We start from the raw sequence: 27,883 nt of genomic DNA on the forward strand, positions 1-27,883 counted from the left end.
GTCTTTGTCTCATTTTTGGAACAAAGTAATGCTGGCCTCATAGAAAGAATTTGGAAGTTTTCCTTCCATTTCTGTTGTTTTTTTTTTTTTTTTTTTAAACAGCTTCAGAAGAACAGGTATTAATTCTTCTTTAAATATTTGGTAGAACTCCCCCTGGGAATTCCTGGGCTCTTGTTTGCTGGGAGATTTTTGATTACTGCTTCAATTTCCTTGCTTGTTATGGGTCTGTTTAGGTTTTCTATTTCTTCCTGGGTCACTTTTGGTAGCTTATCCTTACATACGTCTCTAGCAGTGCATCTATTTCTTCCAGATTGCCAAATTTGTTGGCATATACTTGCTCATAATATGTTCTTATAATTGTTTTTATTTCTTTGGTGTTGGCTGTGACCTCTCCTCTTTCATTCATTTTATTTATTTGGGATCTTTCTCTTTTCTTTTTGGTAAGTCTAGTCAGGGGTTTATCAATCCTATTAATTCTTTCAAAGAACCAGATCCTAGTTTCGTTGATCTGTTGTGTTCTTTGGGTTTCTATTTCATTGATTACTGCTCTAATTATTATTTCTCTTCTCCTGCTGGGTTTAGGCTTTCTTTGCTGTTCTTTCTCCAGCTCTTTTAGGTGTAAGGTTAGGTTGTGTATTTGAGACCTTTTTCATTTCTTGAGAAAGGCTTGTATTGCTCTGTATTTCCCTCTCAGGACCACCTTTGCTGCATCCCAAAGATTTTGAACAATTGTGTTTTTATTTTCATTTATGTCCATGAATTTTTTAAATTCCTCTTTAATTTCCTGGTTGACCCATTCATTCTTTAGTAGGAGCTATTTTGCTTCTTTGTATTTCCTAATTTCCTTCTTAATTTCCTCCTGTGACTGAGTTTCAGTTTCAAAGCAGTAGTCTGAAACTACGTAGGGAATGATCCTAATCTTTTGGTACTCATTGAGACCTGATTTGTGACCCAGTATGTGATGTGGCCTGGAGAATGTTTGATGTGCACCTGAGAAGAATGTGTATTCTGTTGCTTTAGGATGGAATGTTCTAAATGTACCTGTGAAGTCCATCTGGTCCAGTGTATCATTCAAAGCTCCTATTTCCTTGTTGATCTTCTGCTTAGATGATCTGTACATTGCAAGGGGTGATGTTAAATTCCCCTATTATTGTTGTATTATCATTGTGTTTCTTTAATTTTGTTAATTGGCTTTTCCCATGTTAGAGGCATAAATATTTACAATTGTTAGATATGCTTGTTGGAAACACCCTTTAATTATGATATAGTGTCCTTCCTCATCTCTTATTACAGTCTTTGGTTTAAAATCTATTTTGTCTGATATAAGGATTGCCACCCAGCTTTCTTTTGATGTCTATTAGCATGATAAATGGTTTTCTATCTCCTCACTTTCAATCTGGAGGTGTCTCTGGTTTAAATGAGTCTCTCCCAGACATCATATGCATGGGCCTTGCTTTTTTTTTTTTTTTTTTTAAAGCAAATCTGATATCCTGTATCTTTTGATTAGGGCATTTAGCCCATTTACATTCAGAGTAACTACTGAAAGACATGAATTTAGGGCCACTATATTATCTGTAAAGTCACTGTTTCTGTATATTGTCTCTGTTCCTTTCTGGTCCATGTTACTTTTTGGATCTCCCTTCACTTAAAAGATCCCTTTTAATACTTCTTGCAGGGCTGGTTTAGTGATCCCAAATTCTTTTAGCTTCTGTTTGTCCTACAAGCTTTTTATCTCTCTTTCTATTCTGAAGGACAGCCTAGTTTAAACTTTGTTATAAGACACTGTATGTGAGATTTGTGGTAACCATAGAAGAAAAATCTGATAGATTATGAAAAAGGAATTAAAGCATACTAATATAAAAAGTCATCAAGTCACAAAGGAAGATAGCAAGATGGGAAGAAACAATCTACAAACCAGTCAAAAACCAATTATCAAAATGACAACAATATGTCTTTACCTATCAATAATTACTTTAAATGTAAGTAGATTATATTTGCTAATCAAAAGACAATGGGAGACAAGATTAAAAAACAAGATCCAACAATATGTTACCTATGAGAGATGTACTTCAGTTTTAAGGACAGACACAGACTGAGGTTGAAGACGGCAAAAGATATTTCAAGTAAATGGTAACCAAAACAAAGCAGGCTAGCAATATTTATATTGGACAAAATAGACTTTAACTAAAAATGGTCTAAACAGACAAAGAAACTCATTACATTAATATAAAAACGTCAATCTATTAAGAAGTTATATAATTATTGTATATTTATGCACTCAACATCAAAGCACTTATAAATAATGTAAATACAAACAGAACTAGAAAGAGAAATAAACAGCAATACAATAATAGCTGGGGACTATAACATCCCGCTCTCAACAATGGATAGATCATCCAGACAGAAAATCAATAAGGAAGCAGTAGATTTGAACAACACTATAAAACAAATGGACCTAACAAATGTTCCATCCAAAAGAGGCAGAATACATATTCTTCTCAAGCGCACACAGAAAACTTTCTATGACAGATCTTGTGTAAGACAATGAAATGAAATATGTCTCAACAAATTCAAGATAGCAATTATATCAAGTATCTTTTTTGATCACAATGGTGAAACTAAAAATTATTAATAGAAAGATGGAAAATTCACAAGTACATGGAAATTAAACAACACACTCCTGAACAACCAATGGATTAAAGAATAAAGCAAACAAGAAATAAAAAAATATCTTAACACAAATGAAAAGGGAAATCCAACATTTCAAAAGTTATAGAATGTAGCAAACACAGTTTTTTTTTTGTTGTTGTTGTTGTTGTTTTTAAAGATTTTATTTATTTATTTGTGAGAGAGAGAGAGAGCATGAGCACAAGCAGGGCGAGCGGGAGGCAGAAGGAAAAGCAGACTCCTCACTAAGCAAGAAGCCTGATGCAGGAGTCGACCCCGAACCCTGGGATCTTGACCTGAGCCAAAGGCTCAACTGACTGAGCTACCCATGCACCCCAGCAAAAGCAGTTCTAAGAGAAAAGTTTATAGTCATAAGCACATACATATATCAAGAAAATACATCAAACAACATAACTTTATACTTCAAGGAAGTAGAAAAAGAAAAACAAAGGCCAAAGTTAGAAAAAGGAAGGAAATAATAAAGATTAGAGCAGAGATAAATGGAATAGGGATTAAGGAAACAATAGAAAAGATCAACAAAACTATGAGTTGATTATTTGGAAAGATAAAATGGACAAACCCTTAACTAGACTAATGAAAAAAGGGAAAAACAAAATAAATAAAATTATAAAAGAAAAAGGAGCTATTATAACTGATACTACAGAAATACAAAGGATCACAAAAGATTACTATGAACAACTATATACCAACAAATTGGAGAAGCTAGAAGAAATGGATAAATTCCTATAAACATATAACTACCAAAATTGAATCATGAAGAAAGAAAACCTGAAGAGACTTAAAATAAGTAAGGAAAATGAATAAAGTTAAATCCCAATAAAGAAAAGCTTAGGACCAGATGGCTTCACTACTGAATTCTACCAAACACTTAAAGAAAAATTAACATCAATTCTTCTTAAACTCTTACAAAAAATTGAAGAGAAGGGAACACTTCCAAACTCATTTTACAAAGCCAGCAGTTCTCTGGTATGAAGTCCCATAAGGACACTAGAAGAAACCATAGGTCATTATCTCTGATGAATATAGATGTAAACATTCTCAACAATTACTAGCACAATGAATTCAATAGCATATTAAAAAATCACATACCATGATCAAGTGGATTAATCCCTGTGATGCTAGGACAATTCAACAGACACAAATCAATCAATGTGATATATCACATTAATAAAATAAAAGACATGGGGCGCCTGGGTGGCTCAGTGGGTTAAGCCTCTGCCTTCAGCTCAGGTCATGATCTCAGGGTTCTGGGATCAAGTCCCACATTGGGCTCTCTGCTCTGCAGGGAGCCTGCTTCCTCCTCCCTCTCTCTCTGCCTGCCTCTCTGCCTACTTGTGATCTCTCTGTCAAATAAATAAAATCTTAAAAAAAAAAAATAAATAAATAAATAAAATAAAAGACAGAATATGATCACAAGAAATGCAGAAAAGCATTTGACAATATTCAGTTTCCATTCATGGTAACTCTCAACAAATTTGGTGTACAAGGAACATATCTCAACAAAGATCATCTATCACAAAACTACCTCTATGACAAAACTACAAGTAAAATGACATGCAACAGTGAATGGTTGAAACCTTTTCCTCTAAAATCACGAACAAAATAAGGATGCCCATTCTTACAACTTCTATTCAATACAGTATCAGAAATCCTAGCCAAAGCAATCAGGCAATAAAATAAAATACACCCAAATCAGAGCAGAAGAAATAAAATTATCTCTATTCACACAAGACATGATTTTATACATAGAAAATCTTAAAGACTCTATCAAAAATTAATAAATGAATTCAGGAAAGTTAAAGGATACAAAATCAACATACAAAAACCAGTTGCATTTCTATACACTAACAATAAATTATCTAAAAAATAAGTAATTCCATTTACAACAACAATAAAAAGAATAAAATAAGGATGGGAAAGATCTGTATACTGAAAACTTTAAGACACTGAATAAAAGAAATCGAAGAAAACACAAGCTGGTCTTGGCAATGATTTCATGGGTATGACACCATAAGCACAAGCACCAAAAGCAAAAACAAACTTTTGACTACATCAAACCAAACAGCTTCTGCATAGCAAAGGAGATCATCATCAAAACGAAAAGGTACCCTTCAGAATGGGAGAAAGTTTTGCAAACCCATATCTGCTAAGGAGTTAATATCCAAAATATGTAAGAAATTCATACATCTTAATAGCAAAGAATCCAAACAATTTGATTTAAAAAAAAAACAAAAACAAAAACCTGGGCAAAGACCTGAATATACATTTTTTCCAAAGAAGATATTCAAATGGCAAAAAGCAAACCCAAACCAAAATAGCATAATACCTCAAACCTGTTAGAATGGCTATTATCAAAAAGAACAGAGATAACAAATGCTGGCAAGAATGTGGAGAAAATGGAACTCATATTGATGGGAATGTAAACTGGTGCAGCCACTATGGAAAAACAGAATGGAGGTTCCTAAAAATTTAAAAATAGAACTACCATATGATCCAGCAATTCTACTTAAAATCACTATGTTGAAAAGATAGCCCTCATGTTGACTGTAGCATTACTTATAATAGCCAAGACATGGAAATAAATGTGTCCATCAACAGATATATGGATAAAGAAAATGTGATATACAGTCGACCCTTGAACACCACTTTGGATATGAACTATACGGGTTCACTTAGGTGCATAATTTTTTTGATATAAATACTATAAATGTATTTTCTTAGTAACACTTTCTCTAGCTCACTTTAAGAATGAAGTATATAGAATATATACAAATATGTTTTAATCAACTTATTGGTAGGGCTTCTAGTGAACAGTAGGCAATGGGTAATTAAGTTTGGGGAAAGTCAAAATTATATGTGTATTTGTGACTGCACAGTGGTCAGCACCACTAACCTCCATGTTACTCAAAGTCAACTGCATATATATAATGGAATATTATTCATTGTAAAAAAGGAAATCCTGCCATTTGTGACAATTTGGATGAAACTTTAGGGCATTATGCTAAGTGAAATAAATCAGAGAGAAAGACATAAACTGTGGATCACCTATTTGAGAAATAAAAAGAACCCCAATCTCACAGAAATAGAGAGCAGACTGGTCTTGCCAGGGTAAAAGTGGAGAGCGGAAATGACTTAAGACAGTCAAAGGATACAAACTTCCAATTAGAAGCTGATTAAGTTCTGGGATGTAATATAGCATGGGGACTATATTTAACTATATATATATATATATATATATATATATATATATATATATACAGACACACACACACATATATATACATAGAAAATCTTTATATATTATATATACACATATATATTATTATATATATACTTACATTTGAAATATATATATATTAAAGTTGCTAAGAAAATAAGTCTTAAAGGTTCTTACCAAAAAAATAATATAGTAATTTAAAAAACTATAACCATGTGAGATGATGGACATGTTAACTAACCTTACTGTGGTAATCATTTCATTATATATACATATATCAAATCATTATGTTGTACATCTTAAACTTCCACAATATCATATGTCAATTATATCTCAATAAAGCTAAAATTTTTTTCTTTAAATAGATAGGTGGATAAGAAAGTTTTACTATTATTTCTCCCTCCTTCTCCCCTACCAAAAGAAGACTTGGGTTGGGAATGGAAGCCTTCCTATTCATTTCCAAAGTTTCTTCTACTCTGAACTGTTCCTTTAATTCATGGTTAATAAGATATAAGTATAAAGAAGAGAAGCTTGTTTTAAAATAACATTTCTCTACACTGTTTGATTATGTGTGAACATGTATGCAAGACAGAGACAAATCTGTATGTGCTCAAGTAAGACTATGATAGCTCTTGGTAAAATCCTGGTACTGAATGATTTAAAATATATCAGCACCAGGCAAGTTACTGATTATAGCTACACTTACTATATTTAAGGAGTTGATAAAAAGGGCTATGATGCAAATAGTCAAACATTTTTCTGTGTAACACATCTGAAATTATAAAGTCAGTCAATACAAGGCATGAGCCAGTATTTTTTTTTTTTAAAGACTTTTATTTATTTGACAGACAGAGATCACAAGTAGGCAGAGAGGCAGGCAGAGAGAGGAGGAGGAGAAGCAGGCTCCCTGCTGAGCAGAGAGCCCAATGTGGGGCTCCATCCCAGGACCCTGGGATAATGACCTGAGCCGAAGGTAGAAGGTAGAGGCTTTAACCCACTGAGCCACTGGGTGCCCCAGTATTTTAGAATCTATGCGTTTATGAAGTGAGATACTGTATATTGATAGAACTCTAAGTTGATAAGTTTTAGAAAAATTAGGACCACCATTACACATCATTTTGGTAACTAAAAGTGTACTGTGTCATTGTGGTTAGATTGCTCCTAAAGTTCTAAAGTGACAGGGCCCTAAGAATTTCGCATTCATGTCTATATCCTTGATTGTTATGGTGCAGTGAGTTGATTCACTATTTCACATTTTCAAGTGTAAACAGGAAAAGGAACATAGCACTATGATCACTGGCAAGAGCTGAATTGGAAAAGGGTCAGAGTACCTTAGCCAATAAAATAGAAAGGTAATAAATAAATAGTTAAGTGGTTAGTAGGCTGATCATCATTAGCTTTTATCTAATCTTTCCTTTGTTCACTGAAATCTTTCTCACACTTAACAGAGGCACATGTCGTACTGTAGGAAGCAGAGACAGGAGAAACAAGTTACAAAAGAAAATCAATTTTTGCAATTTTAGTTCCTAACCTGAATACTGTTCTATGCTATTTATTGTTGGCAAGCTAGAAGACAGAGTAAAGGAAGCATAGGTTCCAGAGTCCTATATTCAGGAGATCAACCTCAGTCCTTCCCACTGTCTTTTTGAGAAAAGTAGCTTGACTTTCTAAGCGACAGTTTAGTTTTCAGTGAAATGGGCTGAAGGGAAGATTAAATGAGAATGCAAAATGCTACAATGGTAGGTCCTTAATGTTCATTCATTCCCTTTGCACTTCAACTCCCACTAAAATTATCATTAAGACAGATCTACTGATGGCAGTTTGTACCATCAGACACCATTAAGAAGAAGGTGAAATTATTATTTTTTTAAGATTTTATTTTCAAGTGATCTTTATACCCAGTATGGGGCTCAAACTCACAACCCTGAGATCAAGTGTCACATGTTCACTGACTGAGCCAGCCAGGCACCCCAAAGATGAAATTGTTTTTGTATAAAAGGATATTCAACAAAATAGGCTGTATGACTTCTCATTTAAACAGAAATATTGAAGGAATAATAATAAGAACAAAGCTTCAGAAATCAAATGTTGAATAATTAAATCAGATATGAATGTAGTCAATCTATAAAAATTTTACGAGGGCAAAATTTAGTTGACTGAAGGTAGTCTTCACAGTATACAAAGAGATTGGAAAAGAATATCACAAAACAAGTTCCACAGAGGTAAAAAATTTCATTTTCCACAAATGGAAAAAAAAATAGCAAGAAATAATGTAGGACAGATGGTACTATACAGCTAACCATTTAGCACAGAAAACAAAAGCATACATGTTGTGAGTATTCAAGTCTGTTTATCTCTTACTGTGACAAAGAGACAATGAGACTCAACCAAGACTGAGGAATAAAAAAATTAATGAATATAAAACCTAGAATGAAATGTGAGATGGTAAGGAAATCTGAGGATATAAACACAATAATGCTAATCTACTATATATAATAACAAAGTGTTCAGCTTATAAGAATATACCCTTAAAACTGAATCTTGGCTTAAAAATCTTATTGCCCTCTTCCAAACAGAGATACTGAGTTATTAGCCAACTGAATATAACATCCTTAGCACCATCCAACCCCTTCAGCCCATGAAACTGGAATTCATCAACTTTAACTATACTCAGAAAGGTTATTATAATGTTTCATCTTCAGGATGAAAACAACAGACCTCTATCTAATCCTTCTGTTTTATTTTTAAAGATTTTATTTGAGAGAGAGGGAGGGTACAGAGGGAGAGGGAGAAGACCCCCTCCAAGCAGAAAGTCCATCTCTGGGCTCCATCCCATGACCCCGAGATCACGACCTGAGCCCAAGGTAGACACTCAGCCAACTGAGCTGCCCAGGTGCTCCCAATCCTTTAAAAAAGGGGTTGGAATCAAGACCTCGAAACATTACAAATGAATTTTAGGAAGAATCTGACTTCAACTTTTAAAAACACAGAAGATTGAGTTCTATAACATGAAGTTCTTTTTTTTTTTTTTTAAAGATTTATTTGTTTGACACAGAGAGAGAGAAAACAAGAAGGCAGAGTGGCAGGCAGAGGGAGAGGGAGAAGCAGGCTCCCTGCTGAGCAGACAGCCTGATGTGGAGCTCAAATCCAGGACCCTGGGATCATGACCTGAGCTGAAGGCAGACGCTTAACAAACTGAGCCACCCAGGCACTCCTAACATGAAGTTCTTAACCCCCTTCATTTTTTCATAGTATACTGATTTTCTGCTAGTTATCTACCAGTAAAACCAAAACCTTTTTCTAAAGGGAAGTGGGTAGACCTCAGCCCATGCCCCAAGTGTTGGGTCTAATGGCAAAGTTGTGACTGCATTTCCTAAATGTGACTGACTAAACAAAGACCAGGTACATGATGATGAATCCTGGCACAAAAGGATGAGCTAAATAAGCTGGATTTCCTTTCTCATAAATATGAATAGAAAGTACTAGGATCATTTACCACTTAACAGTTCTCAAAGAAGACGCTAAAATGTTATGATGTGGTAGGCACAGGGCCATCATTAGACTGCACATGCAAGACTAATTACAAAAGGGCGGAAATTCTAATCATACAGAGACGAGAATGGACAGCACAGAGAGAAGCAGGGAACCACTGAGCAAGATTATATAGACCACCAGACAGACAGTAACTACTTCTGGGAGTTGTCTTGCTTCCTGATGGCTTTCTACTTCCACAAATAACTTAAAATAAATCTCTCTGTTTCTCTTAAGACAATTTGAATGCATTTCTCTTCCTTGGAACCAAAAGAGCTTAATTATAATAGAAATATTAAGTAACTACTATATATATAATCACATGATTATATATGTTAAATGTTACATTATAACAAGCTATTCCCAAATTCTATTTGCTTTAAGTGGAAGGAACTAAACTTTTTAGGGAGTTACCTAGGAACTGTAAGGATTGGTACAATGAGGCTGATGACTACTATGGAAATAAATTTCCTTAGCTTGAACAATCAGACTAGACTGGAGAGCTGATGTGGAGGTCCCCGAGAGATATCCAAATGGGTGGAGAATAAACCGAGTAGGAAGATAGAGAAAACCAAGAATAAAGCCAGCTGCCAGTTCAGGTGTACATCCTTTTTACAGACAGCAGAATTCCTTACTCATCTACTTCTGCCTGTTCCCTGCCTTTTCCAAATTATACAATTTTGGTTTTGAACACTGGAAATCACTGCCCCAGCTGCCATCAAGGGAAAAAATTCCTTGTAATATTTGTTTCCTGAATACTTTACACCTGTGATAGATATAGACCGAGTGGCAATTTACTCTCACTATGATGTTAGCTTTCAATTAATACTGGTTTCCCAAGCAAGACTAGCACAGTCTGCATGTCAAAGAACCTACAGTATCTCTTACACATTTCCAGGAGGCACCACAATTTAGAAATATGGTGGATAAACACATGACTTATCTGAACAAATACAAAAGGGAGCTCCTAGCATATCAGAGCAATACAAAGTCAGATGATGCAACAAGATAGTAATACATTAATTATCTAGAAAACTATTTTAGAACCAACAGACAACACATGAAAGAAAATGCACAAAATACAAGAGCAAATAAACCTGGGAAAATACTGAATAATGAGATAGAATTTTTAGACTAATTAGCAAAGATAATTTTATAACAACAATACCCTATTGCTGCTGAAGATATGATGAATCAACTCCAACAAATTGCTGAAGGTAAACTGACAGAACTCAGCAACCTGCAGCAAGAGCCATACGCATTTTTTTACCCTTTGTCCTCATGATTACACTTCTTAGACTGTATCTTAAGAATCCTAAATAAAGAAAAAAAAATGTTATTGTCAAAGAGTTTATCCTGGGATTATTTCTAATACAGCAATAAATATATGCATAACCATTCAACTGTTGGGTTATTATGCAGTTATTCAAAAAGATGGTTAATTTCTGTAATGATATGGAAAATGTTTATGATTAGAAAGTGAAAAAAGTGATAAAAAGTTGTATGTAGAGAACAACTACAAAGAAGTAAATCGTGTAAGATAAAGACAGTTAAATGAAAGAGACTAGAAAGAAACAATGAAAAGCTAGCAGTGGATTAGTGTTAAGATTATGGGCCTTTTCTCTTTTTCAATACTGTGGTTTTATTACCTTGAAAATGAAAATAAGTAATAAAAATCTCCAAAAGTCTAATTGTTTGAAGTCATATATAGGACAGGGCAAAAACCCTAGAGAATGTTCACAATAATGACAGAATCATCAAAAAGCTTAAATCACACCCTTTCTACTTGTTAAAATGTCAAGATGTGAAATATAATTTAGAAAGATTTATATGAAAATGCTTAAAGGTTATGGCACTTAACGGGTTAAACTTTGTGGACTTACAGAAAATTGAAATACTTGCAAAACTTTTTCCTCGATTATGCCATTAAAATGAGTAGACACACACTTATAAGATAGTGGAAAAAAACATCTTTATAGTAATGGAAAAAAGAATTATACCAAAGAAGCTGTTTTATAATCCCAGAGACCTAGTCTTATAAAAAGAATGGAAGTTTTACTTTTACTTAGATGATGGGAATTACTATAGTTTCTACATTTCTGATTAGTTTTTAGATTACAGTTTAAATATCTTATATGCACAGAAAAATTTTTAATGTTATCATAAATTAATATTAGGATTTACTTAAATGTTTGAATGAAATACTAAGTAATATATATACAGAAAAGTAAGACTACTACAAAATTTGAAATAAGAATACCAACATTTTGTTTAATATAAAAAAATTTTCAGGGCACCTGGTTGGTTTAGTTGATAGAGCATTTGACACCTGATCTCAGGGTCCTTGCATTCAAGTCCCACGTTAGGCCTGGAGACTACTGAAAAATTTCAATCACCTCTCATCAAGTTCCTAATTTTTCAAAAACATTGATACACAATTCTAGAAGTACCACTTAAAAGAATCAATAAATATCTTGATTAAACCCTATGTGGAACGAGAAGAAAAGAAAATCCCACAAAAATATAAAAGCCAAAAGTAAATTAAATTTTAGCTTAGAAAAGAGGGTCGATAATTCTTCTACAATAGTTCTTAAGACCGTTGTGGAAAAAAGTTCTAAAGAGTCTCTCAGTAATCACAAGTATGAAAATTACATGCAAAATTTACTAGTGTATAAGAAAATTTCAACTGCAGAAATAAGTGAGCACATACTACAAATAATTTAAATTTATCATGAAGCATATACTAAACTGATAAAGGTTACAGAACTGGTTCTTTTCATTTTACTAGTCAATTATTTGTGTTATGTATCATTTTTCTCCTTAAGAAAATAATTCATAAATAATTTAAAATTAAAACCTTCAGAAAACAGTAAATAAAAACTGTTCAAGATTTTAAAAATTGTTAGAATCACCAAAGGATTCTTTATCTACTTTTCTGCCTAAGGAAGTTAATGTAATAACTAAGAAGGGATGGAAAACAAACACATGTTTATAAATCATCTTCACTTGAAACCAATGGTACAGTTCTGTGTACTTATGTGGTCTATGAGATAACCATCCATAAGCACACACTTGTAATTGGTAGACAAAGGAGTCTAAAGAAAGCTTCAAAAGCACACATTATTTCCATTACACTAAACTGATTCTTAGGGAAAAAAATAAATTCATTTATTATAAAAAACAGAACAAAACACTTTTCCTACATGATTTTCTTGGAGTACAGCTGGGTGCACAGAAAGCAAATCTTTGCCACTTGAAGTATTTCCACTAAAAAAAAAATTTCATACAGCAACTAATCCACATTTACAGTTCATAAAATACATAATCTCCAGTGAACTCTTCATTATGCATATTCTAGAAGGAAGGAATTCCAGAAATTAAATCAACAGGCAAACATTCAGTAAGCACTGATAAATGTGGGATTTTATAGCTGGAAATTACAAGCACAAATTCCTAAGATTTCTTTATGTTAGTAAGTTCAACAATTCAAATCATTGTGAGGCATTTGAGGAATCTGATTCAAAACATTTAAGATGTCCAGGAGTTTGTATCTCCAAGATTCAGAAAATGATAATTTTACCTGAAATCACAATTTTGAAATTTTGTCCTGATGGCTGAGCAACTGAAACTCTACTAGAATCTCATGGAAGTATGAATGTATCAATTCTGTTTTACAAATAAAAAACTGTCTGCTGTGTACCAGATCAGCAAGCACCAACGCCAAAACAAAAGCCCCTACCCTCTAGGATGTAAGGGGAAAGTAAAGCTGGGATTTTTATTAGAGCCGTTTCCTTCTTATGCTTCAACCTTTTATTTCTCTACCAGCTTTTAAGATTCCTCATCAAATTCCTACATTAAATCTTAAACTACTATATCACACTCATGAATCTGAGCTTATTATTTGCACTAAAACAAGACTCCAGGAAAGCCTCCTACTTTTACAGTTTTTCCAAGTGTTTCATCCTTGACTTATGGAAGGATGAAGTATGAGGCCAGGAGAAAGATGGGTGACACAGACCCTTGAAATCACAGCTACAGCCTTTCTGGAGCTAACAAACCCATTGTAATTTCATGGAGCTTTAGGACCAACTGCTTCAGACCATGGGTCTTTAAATCTTCTATGCCATGAAAAGCCAAAATAACATCAGGAAAAAAGGCGTGTCAGAGATCTGGGGCACTTATTTTACTTCTTCCCTATAGGGAGAATAGCAGCCTGGCAATCCTACACAAATCACTTAATACTCATTTGGTTCATTTCCCCAGCTATACAGCAACTAAAGACCATGGTCCTTTCAGCTTCTAGAAGTTAAACATTTTGTTGATTATAAACAATCAGTCTGGTCATATTCCACACACAAAAGCAAGATTTTCTTTTTTATACTTGCTACTGAAAGCTCTCCAAGCCTTCAGTGAAACTTGTATTCAACTCAAGTGTTCAAATGTAGTTATGGGACTACAAAGTTACATGTCATTTGATTCTTTCTGCAAATACTTGGGCTCTTGTATCAGGGCACTTCTTATAGAAGTCATATTCAATAGCAAGAACAATCTTTAGTTGAAAATGTCAGAAAATGTTTTATCATAACTTGGGTTTCTACCCAACAGAAGTCTTTATCCATTAACCCTTTAAAACTCTAACAGAGATGATGTAAAGCATTATTCAACTAAAAATTCAATGCCTGGGTGGCTCAGTCCATTGGGCTTTGGACTCTTGGTTTTGGCTCAGGTCATGAATCAGAGTCATGAGATTCAGCCCTGCAAAGGTCTGGGTCTGTACTCAGTGCGGAGTCAGCCTGAGAATCTTTCTCCCTCCTTCTCCCTCTTCCTCTGCTCCTCCCCACTGCTTGTGAATGCTCTCAATCTCTCCCTCTCTCTCAAATAAATAAAATCTTAAAAAAAAAAAATCCAATGGAGCATTCTAATTCCTGTTCTGCAGTACCTGTGGTCAATGAGCCACTGTTTAATGCTCTTTCTGAATTAAGTCTCATAATATTTTCTAATAATGGTTAAACAAGTAGCATTTTATGAGCTTAAATAAACTCTTTTTGAAACACATCAGGGCTCTTTAGATCATGCCCATATACTTCCAACTGAATTCTATCACAAAAGAATTAACCAAGTATTTTATTTTGCATTTCTAAAGAATCAGCACCAATAGCTCTGAAGACATATAGTTTATGCCAAAGGCTGGAAAGTTTTACATACAAAGTTTTTGGTTTTTTTTAAAGATTTTATTTATTTGACAGAAAGAGAGAGAGATCACAAGTAGGCAGAGAGGTAGGCAGATAAAGAGGGGGAAGCAGGCTTCCTGCTGAGCAGAGAGTCCGATGCGGGACTCGATCCCAGGACCCTGAGATCATGACCTGAGCCGAAGGCAGAGGCTTAACCCACTGACCCACCCAGGTGCCCCAGGTTTTACATACAAAGTTTAAATATCTTCACTTTTCTTGCTTTTTCTTCAGTCCTAAAGCTCATCAGGGTGACATATTAAACCCTGATCCACCACTACAGAGTTATAATGCAGATCTAGAAAGTTAAAATCATCCTTTCGATAGAAGGCTCATTGCCTCTGATCTTTATATTTGACATATTAGTCCACTTCAAATAGGAAATTTCAGATTTTTCCATGCACTGCTTGAGAGGCACTGTAGTACAGAGCTTAAGAGTGCAAAGAGTGCAAACCCGAGGGACACCTGGTTGGCTCAGCTGGTTAAGCATCTGCCTTCAGCTCACCACATCAAGAGATCCTTGCTAAGCAGGGGGCCCTCTGATCATGCAAGCGCTCTCTCTCTCTAGCTCTCGACAAATAAATAAAACCTTAAAAAAAAAAAAAAGGAGTGCAAACCCTGGAATTTCTCTGCCTGACTTTGCGTTTGTTCCTGCCATTTATTGGTCAGAGAAAGAATAATTAACCATGGGGTAGTTATGAGGATAAAATAGCCAAGTTTAAAAAAAAAAACAAAACCCAACAAAAACAAAAAAAACAAATCCCAAACCAAAAAACCTCTATCTAAAAAAAGACAATTAAATGTAATATAAAACCCTGGCTGGATCCTGCACTAGAGGAAAAAACGTTATGAAGAATGTTATTAGGAATAGTTTGCTGACTCAGCTGGTTAAGCACCCAACTCTTGATTTTTGACTAAGGTCATGATCTCTGGGTCGTGAGAATAAGCCTTACACTGGGTTCCACGCTCATGATGCAGGAAGACTGCTGGAGATTCTTTCTCTCCCTCTGCTCCTCCCCCTGCTTGTGCATGCTCTCTTGCTCTAAAATAGGTAAATAAATAAATAAGTCTTTATTTTTTTAAAAAAAGTTACTGTTACAAGTGACAAAACTATAATACAGAAGGTAAAAAACTTAAATTTCCTCAATTTGATAACTATATGTGGTTTCAGAAGAGAATATCCTGGCTTTTAAAATATACACGTTAAAGTATTGAAGGGATAGAGGCAAGATGTATGAAACCTACTCTCAAATGATCAAAGGAAAATTGTGTTGGGGGGGGTAGTGGGAAAAAACAATTTGGCAAAATGTAAACAACTGGTGAATCCAGGTAAGGTGTATTTGGGAACTGTATGAATTACTCCCACAATTTTCCTCTATGTTTAGAATTATTTTAAAATAGTATCTTTAAAAAAACAGCTTTGACTCCAATCCCCTCCACTATCACTCAATTTCTCCACTTCCTTTCATTCACACAACCATTTTTTTTTTAATTTAAAGATTTTTAAAAATTTATTTATTTGACAGACAAAGATCACAAGTAGGCAGAGAGGCAGGCAGAGAGAGAGGAGGAAGCAGACTCTATGCTGACCAGAGAACCCAATGCGATGCGGGGCTCGATCACAGGACCCTGAGATCATGAACTGAGCCGAAGGCAGAGGCTTTAACCCACTGAGCCACCCACACGCCCTTCACAGAAACATCTTGAAAGGTCTCTACAGTCACCATGTCCCCATCTTTACTCCACTCCAGTGAGAATGAGATTTCCTTGTTGCCAACCCCAGTGATTTCTTCCTGGCCTTAACACCATTCTTCCACAGTGTTGACACAGGCAACCGTTCTTTTCCTTCCTAGCCTCACATCTCACTGGTTTTCTTTTTACTTCATTGGCTGCTCTTTCGTCAGTCTCCTTTGCTGGCCCCCTATCTCTAAATACCCAAGGTCCCTTTCTTTTCTCTGTCTATATAATCTTCATTTAGTCTGTGTCCCTGAATAGCACTCTGAACTCCACACTTAAGCATCAATATTTTATAATTGTTTGTGAAATGGGCATCTTAAACTTTGTTGGCTGAATCACAACTCTTGATACTTCTCCTCATCCCATTCATATCTGTTTCTCCTCTAGTTGCCTACGTCACTAAGTGTTCACCCAGTTGTTCAGGCCTTTCCTTTATGTTCTACATTCAAATCAACAGCTGGTGCTATCAAGTTTTACCCTAAAATATACTCTGAATCTGACCAATTCTCACCTCCTCCAGGCTACCCTAAGTCCAGGTATGTAGGATATACTAGCATGTTCTACAAGAGAATGTTCTACTAAAATGGGTTTTACTTGCCTTTCTGTTTTGTCCCATCACAGCCCATTCTCTGAGATGAAACAGCAAAAATGATGTCAAAGCTGCAATTAAATCAAGTCTTCCAACCATCAAAACCTTCCAACAGTTTCTCATCACACTTAAAATAAAACCTCACGTTCTTAGCACAGCCTATAAAACTGTACCTACAGAGACTAAGTAAATAAATAAATAATTACAAAACCCCTTTCAAAATATGCCTTCGCTTTCTTATTCATTATATATAGCTCTACTTCATTACTAATTGCAATATGAGTTACTGAATACTTAACCTATTTATAATTTTGTACTATTATAAGCATTTCATTCATTTAACAAATATTTACTGAATGCCTACTATATTCTAGGCACTGTTTTAGCTGCTGCAGATAGAGCAATAAATAAAACAAAAGATCTCTGCCCTCTTGGAGCTTACATTTGTGTGGGAGGAAAAAGACAATAAACAGAATATACAATGCAAACTGTGTCTGCAAAGGGCCAGATAAGTAAATGTTCCAGGTTTTGCAAGTCACATGTTGTATATTATCGATTTTTGTTTTACAACCCTTTAAAATGTAAAAACTGTTCTTAGCTCACAGGCTGTACAAAAACAGGCCAGAGGGCAGTGGGGCTCTAGCTTGCTGACCCCTGATAATAGCATTATAGAAGGGTATGTATTATGCAAAAAATAAAAAGAGAATCCAGGATAAGGGGGATGAGAGAGGGTAGGATGCAGTATTAAAACGGGTGTTTAGAGAAGGTAAGACCTGACCAAAGAATAGAAGGTAAGGCCAGTGAGCCAAGTAGATGTTTGGGGAAAGGAGATTTCAGACAACTGAATCAGCTAAAGCAAAGGTCCTAAGTAGGAGCATGACTGATATGTTTTTGATATAGCAAGGTGGCCAGTGAGCAAGGAGGGAACTGGTAACAGGAAATAAGGTCAAGGAGGTAAGGAGAAAGGGGAGTGGGTTGGGCAGATTACAGAGAGCTGTTGTGGGCCACTGTAAGCACTAGATTTTCTAATCAAAAGAAGAGTCAATGCAGTGCTCTAAATGAAGAAGCAATAGGGTCTGTCTTAATTTGAAAAAGGCTAGTTCTCACCACTATATTGAGAAAAGGCTATTGGAACAGACTACGGTAGAATGGGGAGACCAGATAGTAACCTATTTAAACAGTATTTATGACAGCAGTAGCTTGGATCAAGTTGGTAGTACTAGAGAAGGTAAGGCACAGTAAAATTCTGGATGTATTTTGATGCATAGAACAAACAGTCTGTCCTGAAAGAACGGATATGAAGAATCAAAGAAAAAGCAAAGTCAAGGATAATGCTAAGATTTTAGCCTGAGCCATGGGAGGGATGGAGCTACCACTGACAGAAATGGGGAAAATCTGTATATAAAGTAGGCACTGGGGAGGAAGTTTAGGTTAGTTTTGGACATGTTGAGTTTGTTGTACATTATTAGACATTTAGGTAGAGAGGATGAATACGGAGTTGAACATGTGAGACTGTAATTAGAGAGAAGAGCTGAAGATTTAATTTTGCCTGTTGCCTGTATTTAAATGGCATAAAAGCCAAGAGACTAAATTAAATAACCAATGAAGTGAATACTGATAGGAAAAACAAAGAATAGAAAACAAAAAGCAAGGTCTGAGCCCTGGGGTTCTCCAACATAAGTCTGTGAGAAAAGGAAAGGAGAATTATAAGAGGCCAGGACAGAGGTCGAAGATAAGCAAGGGTGTGTGGTATACTGAAAAGTAAAGAAGAAAGCGTTGCCAGGATAAGGGAACAAACAGCTCTGTCAAATGTTGCTGATAGGCCAAGTAAGATGAACAGAATAAATGGCACATGGCATTTGATAACATGGAAGTTACTGGAGAACACAAGCTGCACCAGCAGGAATGCTGCAGACAAAAGCCTGACTGCAATGGGTTTAGGAGAGTACATGGGAGGGAAAAATTTGGCATACCAAGTGTAGAAAAAAGTCTTTTGAGGAATAACGCTGCAAAAAGAAATCTGAAAAATGAGGAAATGGGGTGAAAAGTGAATCAAGGTATTTTTTTTGTTGTTTTGTTTTTCGCTTTTTTTTAAATTTATTTTTTATTTATTTTCAGCGTAACAGTATTCATTATTTTTGCACCACACCCAGTGCCCCATGCAATCCGTGCCCTCTATAATACCCACCCACCTGGTACCCCAACCTCCCACCCCCCCCCCTGCCCCTTCAAAACCCTCAGATTGTTTTTCAGAGTCCATAGTCTCTCATGGCTCACCTCCCCTTCCAATTTCCCCCAACTACCTTCTCCTCTCTAACTCGCCTTGTCCTCCATGTTATTTGTTATGCTCCACAAATAAGTGAAACCATATGATAATTGACTCTCTCTGCTTGACTTATTTCACTCAGCATAATCTCTTCCAGTCCCGTCCATGTTGCTACAAAAGGGGTATTCGTCCTTTCTGATGGAGGCATAATACTCCATAGTGTATATGGACCACATCTTCCTTATCCATTCGCTTTTTAAATAATAGGAGAAATAACAGCATACCTGTTTGCTGATAGAATTCAATAAAGATGACATGGCAGAAGAGAAGCTGAATCAGTGTCCTTGAGCACATGAGAGAGGATGGGATCTAGTACAAAAGGCTTTGTGGGACACTTTCTTTGAAAAGTCAGAGAAAAACCACAGTCAAGGATAACTAAGACACAAGAAGGATGGAGTTGCCACTGACAGAAATGGGGGATTTGGGGTCATAGTAGAACACACAAAATTGTAACTACAGAAGGACTGCAGTTACTAACAAGGCAAGGGGGCATCACGATGGGAGTAACTGAGACAGGGTAGACAAGCCCAGGAGGAAAGGTCTAGGAATGAGAGGACAGGGTACTGGAAAGATTAGTTATGTATATTCTTTGCAATTTCATTATAAAGACAGGCAGTCTGAAGAAAGGGTAATGAGGCTGGAGCTAAAATAACTAAAGAACGAAGAGGAATGACCTGGAAGTCACCGATATCAATTATGCTATCAATAGTTGGTAACAATCATAAGGGGTAATAGATTACATAATCTGAGGATTTTGAGAGAGAAGGGAGGGAGAATAGTCCAAAAGCAGCCAAGAGATGCATAGCAGACACCCTTCTCACCTCCAGGAATAGTGATAGGGAGAGTTACAGGAAAGGAAAAAATAAAACAAAACAAAATGAAAAAACAGCCACAACCACACAGTACAAAAGTCAGGTTTCCATACGAGCATGAAAGTGAAGGGAATTTTTAAGAATAGATTGAGGTTGGACTTTGCAGATGTTGGACTGTACCAGTGGGAACAGTAGAAGGGTATACAGAGTTAGAAGAGTTTGGGTTGTTCGTTTGTTTTAAGATTTATTTATTTGAGAGAGAGAAAGAGGTAGGTGGAGAAGATTCCTCAAGCAAGCAGACTCACTGCTGAGAGCAGAGCCCAACATGGGGCTGGATCCCAGGATCCTGAGATCATGACCTGAGTCAAAAGCAAGAGTCGGATACTTAACGGAATGAGCCACCTGGGTGCCCCTGCTTTTTGTTTGCTTTTAAAAGATAAATACAGAGGGGCGCCTTGGTGGCTCAGAGGGTTAAGCCTCTGCTTTCAGCTCAGGTCATGATCCCAGGGTCCGGGGATCAAGCCCCACATCAGGCTCTCTGCTCAGCAGGGAGCCTGCTTCTCCCTTTCTCTGCCTGCTTCACTGCTTACTTGTGATCTCTGTCAAGCAAATGAATGAAATCTTAAAAAAAAAAAAAAAAAAAGACAAATACAGACCATTTCATGAACTGGAGTGTGGATGATGAAAGGTGACCTGGAAGTCTGGAGGTTCTGTGGCTACTGAGAGATCCTTGAACACAAATGTCTCCTGATACACCCACATGCTTCTCTGAGAAATGGAAATTGCTGGGTCAAAGTGTTTTTGCTTGAAAATTAACATGGCTTTACTGATTTATTTAATGTACTAGTTTCAGTACAACCCTGCCAATACATAGTAGCAAAATTTTCTCACTTTTGCAAGTATAATGGGAAACAAAATCTTCACCATTTTACTTTGCACTTCCCTCCTGGTGGGGGAGAGCATTATTTCATGTTAGCTCTCTGTATTTCCTCCTCTGTGATTCTGGCCATTTAAGAAATTGAGTTGTCTTTCCCTAATGGTTTATAGTGCTTCGAAAGAAACTGGTTTTGGTTTTTTTTTTTTTTTTTTAAGGTTCTATTTATCTACTTGAGAGAGAGAGTGCGCGCACATGAGAAGGGAGAGGGTCAGAGGGAGAAGCGAACTCCCTTGTTGAGCAGGGAGCCCAATTCAGGACTCGACCTTAGGACTCCAGGATCATGGCCTGAGTTGAAGGCAGTCGCTTAACCAACTCAGCCACCCAGGCACCCTGTTTTTCTATTTTATTCCATTCCTAAATGTTCACACAAATCAGTGTTGTGAATTTCTTGTTTCAAATATTCCAATGGCTCATGCTAGGCCCAGTAGGTTATTTCCTCCTCAAATCCCTCTACTATTTTTTTTTATATAATTTTTTATTTTTTATAAACATATATTTTTATCCCCAGGGGTACAGGTCTGTGAATCACCAGGTTTACACACTTCACAGCACTCACCAAAACACATACCCTCCCCAATGTCCATAATACCACCCCCTTCTCCCAAACCCCCTCCCCCCAACAACCCTCAGTTTGTTTTGTGAGATTAAGAGTCACTTATGGTTTGTCTCCCTCCCAATCCCATCTTCTTTCACATGGGGGCTTAAGTGGGTACGAGAAATCCCTCTACTATTTATTAGAGTTAATTAAGACCCACGAGTCAAATTGGTCAAACCCTTTAGTTTCTGTACTGTCCCTGTTTTTGTACTACATTTGAGATGGTATGGCTCACAAAGCAGAAAATATTTACTATTTAGTTCTCTACAGAAAAGTTTGTGGATTTCTGCTCTGTACCTTTCAGGGCCCCTTAACTACTGGGAGATTTGGGAACACAGTAGGTCCTTATCTTAGCTGACATAGTCTCTGAAATGCTGCTCCTATTCCCCTGAAATGCCTAAGTCACTTCTCCCACTCTCCACTTGGAACCTATTACTAGTCCTGCTGGATGCCTCCAGATTTATACCATAAAAGCTGTAACTATACTTTGTTGTACTTTTTCATTTACTTCTCTCTCTCCAGTAGTATATAAATCTCTTAATGAAAAGGGACAACCTCAGCACTAATAAATGTTAAGCAACCGAATAAATGGCCACATTTAAAAACCATCATAATTTGCCATCTTTCTCATAATTTTCTTACGCTCCAGCCAAAACTATTATTTTTACTTAAGTATTTTTCAAAAACATTATTTTTAATGGCAGCATATTAATTTTATGACTATTTCTTTACAATTTTGGTGAATACCACCTATTTCTAATCTTTCATGTGTATCTATTTAGAATGTTCACAATTTTGTGAAGTATTTCTCTGATTTAATTCCCTCCTTAGTAAAGACAAGAGCAATGAAATCTTTGTTTTTCTGAGATGACCCTTTTTATCTATGGCAGCCACTTCTGCACCTGAGGATTAAGGGGATTTGCCAAATATTATTTTACTAATGGCTTCAGAGTGCTTCAAAGTCAACTATAAAATCCAGTTAAATTTTTTTCCCTTTAGTTTTCAGTATGTAATTAATTTCCAACAGCTTGTGGGTAGTCTTATTCTCCTTAACTGAAATATCTCTATGATTTTGTTGTTGTTGTTATTTCTCTATTAAGACCTTAGCTAAGTTTGGCAGGGGTTTTACTAAACTGTTTTTCAATTTGGTCACTTAACAAGCCATTGTCACTTCTTATATAGACGCCCCAAATCTGATGGGATTTTTTTCTACCCTATTTGTGTTGAGGTCGTTACTAAGAGTGTTTCACCACAAATCATTTTAGAAATCAGCTTTAAATACTCATTACCAATTACATCTCATTCAGGTAAGGATATTTTTTTCCCTTTGTAAAATATATGCAGATATTTAAGCCATGTCTGGTTTATGTCATTTACCCATTCATTACTTCCAGGTCAAATTTTACTATCTTTGTAATATGGTCTATGATCTATAATTAGTAGCTCCATTAAATTATAGTAATTTAAAAAATTCATTATAAGGTTCTGTATTCATTTGATATATGTATTCATTATGAGATTCCTAATATGTATATTATCTAAAGTTTTACAAATAAAGGACATAAGCTTTGCAATCAGGCAGATCTATATTCAGATTTGCAATTAGGCAGATCTATATTCAGATTCACCTTGAAAACTCTGGAAGAACTCACCTATTCATAGGTAACTGCCATACATAATACAGGGCTATGATAAGGAGCAGAATGTATGTAAAAGTAACAATGAGTGATAAATGCCTACAAATAATGCCTTGCATAATACAGGGAAAAAATGTTAATTTACTCCCTCTTCTTTCCCATCTCAAGCAATAATAAGATCAATAAATGCTGTGCTCCTCAATTTAGCTTAAGCCCATTATTAAATTCCCTTAATTAAAAGCAAAATGGGAATATGGACCATGAGCTTTGGATGTTCATATACTCCAACCCAATATTTTCACTTTGGAGGATCTATCTTAATGAAATAATCTAAAACCCAGAAATTTTTTCATGTACAAGGATGTTCAGTGTAGTGTTTCTTAGAATTGCAAAAAAAAAAATCAGAAACTTGCCGATTGTCCAATAGGAAAATGTTTAATCATGAGAAAGTCACATTATGTGGTCATTTTAAAAGATGCTGACAAAATAATTAATAGCATGAGAAAATGCTTATGATGCTACGTGAAAAAAGCAGAATGCAAAGTTATTCATATAGTAAAGTCTCAACTATGTAAAAATCAAAATAAACAGAAAAAATACTGGAAAAAAATGTACCAGAGGGTTTACAGCAGTTATCTCATAATCTAGATACTAGTGATTATAATTTTATGAGTTGTTTTCTAACATATTAATGATCGTTATGATGATAACAGCAGTTATTATTTATGGAGTGTCTACTACATCAGTCCCAGTCCTAAGAGCATTCTCATTTAATCCTCACAGAACTGTGAGATGAGAAAATCTGAGGCACAGTGAGATTAAATAATTTGCTCAAATTCACACCTAATTTCAGAAGGTACCACGATCTGAATCCAAAAAGTCTGGCTCTAGAGCTCCTATTCCTAACTGTAACATTCAAAGATTTGCTTTGCTTTTGAATTTTAACCATTAAAAAGGCACATGTCAACTTAAATCCTGCAGTCTTTCAGTTACCAGCTTTCTTTTAGCTTTAGGCATTCCTTCAGTTCTGAAATCAAATAACTGCTCTGCATCAGGTGTCATTTTGGAGTTAAGAGATAGCCACCATTCCTCTATTGGTTCTATGTACTCCAGAAACTTCTAAGACAAATCTGCATCCCTATTTCCTATTCCATTATCTCATTTACCCACTAAGACTCATTTAACCATTCTTAGTTATTACACCTACTTTCAGTACTTCCAAAGAATTCTAGTAAGGAGGTCCAGAGTTAACCAAACAAAGTTTCTAGGAACTCTCTCCTACACCCATCCATATAACTATAAATCTAGTTACCAGCCTTACAGACATCCATCTTCCATCATAAAGTTCACTCACCCTATGACCCAGGAGACATCTCTCACCTGCTATCTCTCACTGGATATCTACCATAGGACTGGATGAATGGGAACAACTGAGAAAGATTTGTGGAATTTTTTTGTCTCTGATCCCTTTTGAAGATGGCATTATTCTCTACTTTTTTTGAAAACAATTATCAGTTAATCAATCACTTTGATTCTTTCAGCTTTCTCACCCTTTTGCTGGTAAACCCAATTGATTTTTTGGAACAAGAACTTTTGGGCACCAATATATGTATTCAATTATCAATCCCAAGAAGAAATATTCACAACTTATACCCTCGGCAATAAAAACAACTCCCACTTAATTGCTGTGCTCCTCTCTGCATTTTACACTTGATAAATCTATATCATGACCTATGTCACATGTTTTGCCTTCCTTTATTAACCAAATTTCTTTTCTTAAAAACAGTATTTGCAGAATCCAACATGGATAAAAGTCAGCAATTCTTCTAAAGATAGTACATTTACATTTCAATGCAGTTCATTTACAGTATTTAGAAAAACTGAGTTCATGTGAAGGCTTTAACATTATACAAAAAAGAAAAACTGGTCATAAAAACAATGAATACAGTATCAAATGTTGATAATGGAAATATTTACAACCAGGATCATATATATTTTTGCTAAAATCTTATCCTGCTCAAAATATACAATGGTAATAAGCTTTTTGAAAGATTTTTATAGACATTTCAGCAGAAGGAATTTAATAATTCCCTTAATACCTAGAGCAAAAATGTAACTGATCAAGGCTGATCGAGGTGGGGGCCCCTTATAGGAAAAAGAAAATGAAACTCTAATAGTTCATCAGGCTAACATTAAATTAGGTGAAGTAAAAACCGGACTGCTAAACTGTTATGCATTTATGACTACAGGAGGAGTAAAAAAGAAATCTGCACCTTTGAACCACAATCTCCTTTTTGCGGCTACAAGTTTTCAACTCGGTGGAGACATTCTCTAAGAATGGTGTGCAGAGTAGGATAAAAGGAGAAAACACAACTTTTTCCCAAAAAAAGGAATGCGTCCCTTTTTCACTAAGTATAACTTATTTGCCATTCAAATCGGAAAGCTCTGATGTAACAGGGAAACTTAAAATCCGAAAGGTACTTTTGTTATCCTAAAAATGAGTAGATCAGAATAGCCATTTTATAATCTCACATTTCCAAATAGCTATTAGGCCATATAACTTAAAAAAAAAAATCTTTATTCTGAAAAATAAAGTACTATTTATAATCTCATCACTGAAGTCATCACTGTTTCAAGGCAGGACTGTTATTAAGCTTCTTAATACAACTGTCAAAATCAATTTGTGGACAGCCGCCAAGTTCAAATTTCTACATCTGTTGATGGACCAAAGTAATTAGTGATCGTTAAGATAACGGACTTAAAGGCTAAGCAATCTTTGCAACATCCAGTTGGTTTTTACAGCCGGTAGACAAACAATCGATCCTTTTTAAAGGAAGGAAGCCGTTTCTTTTTAATCGTGGTAGCCGGTCTGCTCCTCAGCAGCTGTTCGCTTTTCCGTGTTCGCGTGGGAGAAGTACAAAACGGTGGAAGTGCAAAAAACAAACCCACGCGAAGCCCGTACAAACCTTAAAATTATGTAAACACGTCGTGAGGCCAAGAGGCCCCAGGGGGCAAAAACAGCCCAGAGAAAGCGATCAGCCAGCTGAGTGTGGAGGCGAAAATGTGTGCGGGCCCCGGACGCCAGGGCAGAGAGGGCCGGGCAGGGACAAAGACGGGCCATCCGGGGCAGCGCCCGGCAGTGCCCCAAAGCGCCCAGAACCGGCAGGAAGCAGCCGTCCTGGGGCAGCGACTGCGACAGCAGGGCCCTCAACGCCGCGTCTAACAAAAAGCGCCCCAGCGAGAAGGCTCTCCCCTTCGCACCGCCCCCACAGGGCCCAGGCCCTGACCTCGGACACCTGAGGAGCGCTGCCCGACCCCTGCCAGTGTCCGGCAGGACGCCCCGGCCGGCAGCTGTTGGGCTTAGAACCGCGCCGCCGCCGCCGCCGGGCTCCAAACGGCCGGGAGGGCGGCGGGTCGGGCGCCTCTCCCCGCAGCCCGTCAGGCAGCTTCGGAACAGCTGCCCTCCGCTCCCGCCCTCCAGTCTGGGGCCGCGCACCCTCAACGCCACCTACCCGGTCCCACACCATCCCAGAGGCCTCCGGCGCTCGGGCCCTCTGCCGTAGCGGCGCTGCCTCCCGTCCGGGGCCTGAAATGGCTGCGGAACAAAGAGAATCTGGGCTCCGGCGAGCGCGGGTCCGATTGGCCGGGGGGCGGGGCCCGCCTCGGGAACGTTCGGCGGCGGTCGCCTAGGCAACGGCGGCGCGGCTGGGAAAAGCAGGGCCTGGGCCTGCGAGGCCTGCGGACCTGAGCCTAGTGGCGCGCGGCGGTGGCTCCTCAAGCCGAGCTGTCGCCCGCTCTTCAGCGCGGTGAAGCCTCGACCAAAATGGCCCTGGAAGTGTGGATGCTTGGGGGCTGTCCAGGGCCTCCTAGCATGACGACCCCACGCCAGCGAACTTCCGTACCCCCGGAGAATCGCCCAAGTGACAGCCCTACCCCGGGAGCCTACTTAACACGGAGCATGCCACCAGTCCCCAATAATACAGTTCCAAAGTCGCTGGTAAACTAACTAACTAACTAAATAAATAGGCGACTTCAGTAGATGGAGATGGGCAGAAGGCTGCTTGCTAATGTTGCGTGATTGACTTTTGAGGTCTACTGCACCTAGCATGTCAACTGCTGTGTATGTTGAAATTAATGCGTTTATAGAATTTTTACATGTCCTAGTGTGTATTCAAATAAAACTAGTTTCTTGCTCTTAGAAATAACAAGCCCTTCTCTCCGTAAGCAGCCATCACGAGAAATTAAAATGTCTTCGGTTTTCAGAACAGAACATAATTCAAAATGGGAGAGATGGCTATTTTTATACTCAATTATGATAATGGTAATGATTGATAAATAACAGTTCCCTTACCCACATTATTCTTATATATAAATGGGCTACATGTGAATATTTTTAATTTGCATAGCTGGATAATCATTATATCCTACGGTGATGATGCCGCTGATAATATTCTTCCTCTTAAGATCAACTTGTGTAAAATGCCGGCAGTTTCGACTATCCTATTTGCAAGTGCTGTGTATATCACGTTTTGAAAATGTGTAGCAGTTGTTGTCTTCCAGGCATAGTCTAGATAAAAGTACAGCAC

At 36.8% G+C, this 27,883-nt stretch overlaps 1 protein-coding gene across 1 annotated transcript in view; it reads right to left on the minus strand.

The window, feature by feature from the left end:
- Window positions 1–26,940, minus strand: part of TNPO1 (transportin 1) — a 94,894-nt gene extending 67,954 nt beyond the window's left edge. Inside the window, exon 1 of the mRNA XM_004764476.3 lies at window positions 26,810–26,940. Coding sequence (XP_004764533.1) covers window positions 26,810–26,824 — 15 coding nt within the window. The 5' untranslated portion in view covers window positions 26,825–26,940. The remainder of the gene's footprint in view (window positions 1–26,809) is intronic.
- Between the last annotated feature and the right edge of the window lie 943 nt (window positions 26,941–27,883).

This window comes from Mustela putorius, unplaced genomic scaffold (assembly GCF_011764305.1).
Source record: "Mustela putorius furo isolate JIRA1106 unplaced genomic scaffold, ASM1176430v1.1 tig00000145_pilon_pilon_pilon, whole genome shotgun sequence".
NCBI classification, from domain to species: domain Eukaryota; kingdom Metazoa; phylum Chordata; class Mammalia; order Carnivora; family Mustelidae; genus Mustela; species Mustela putorius.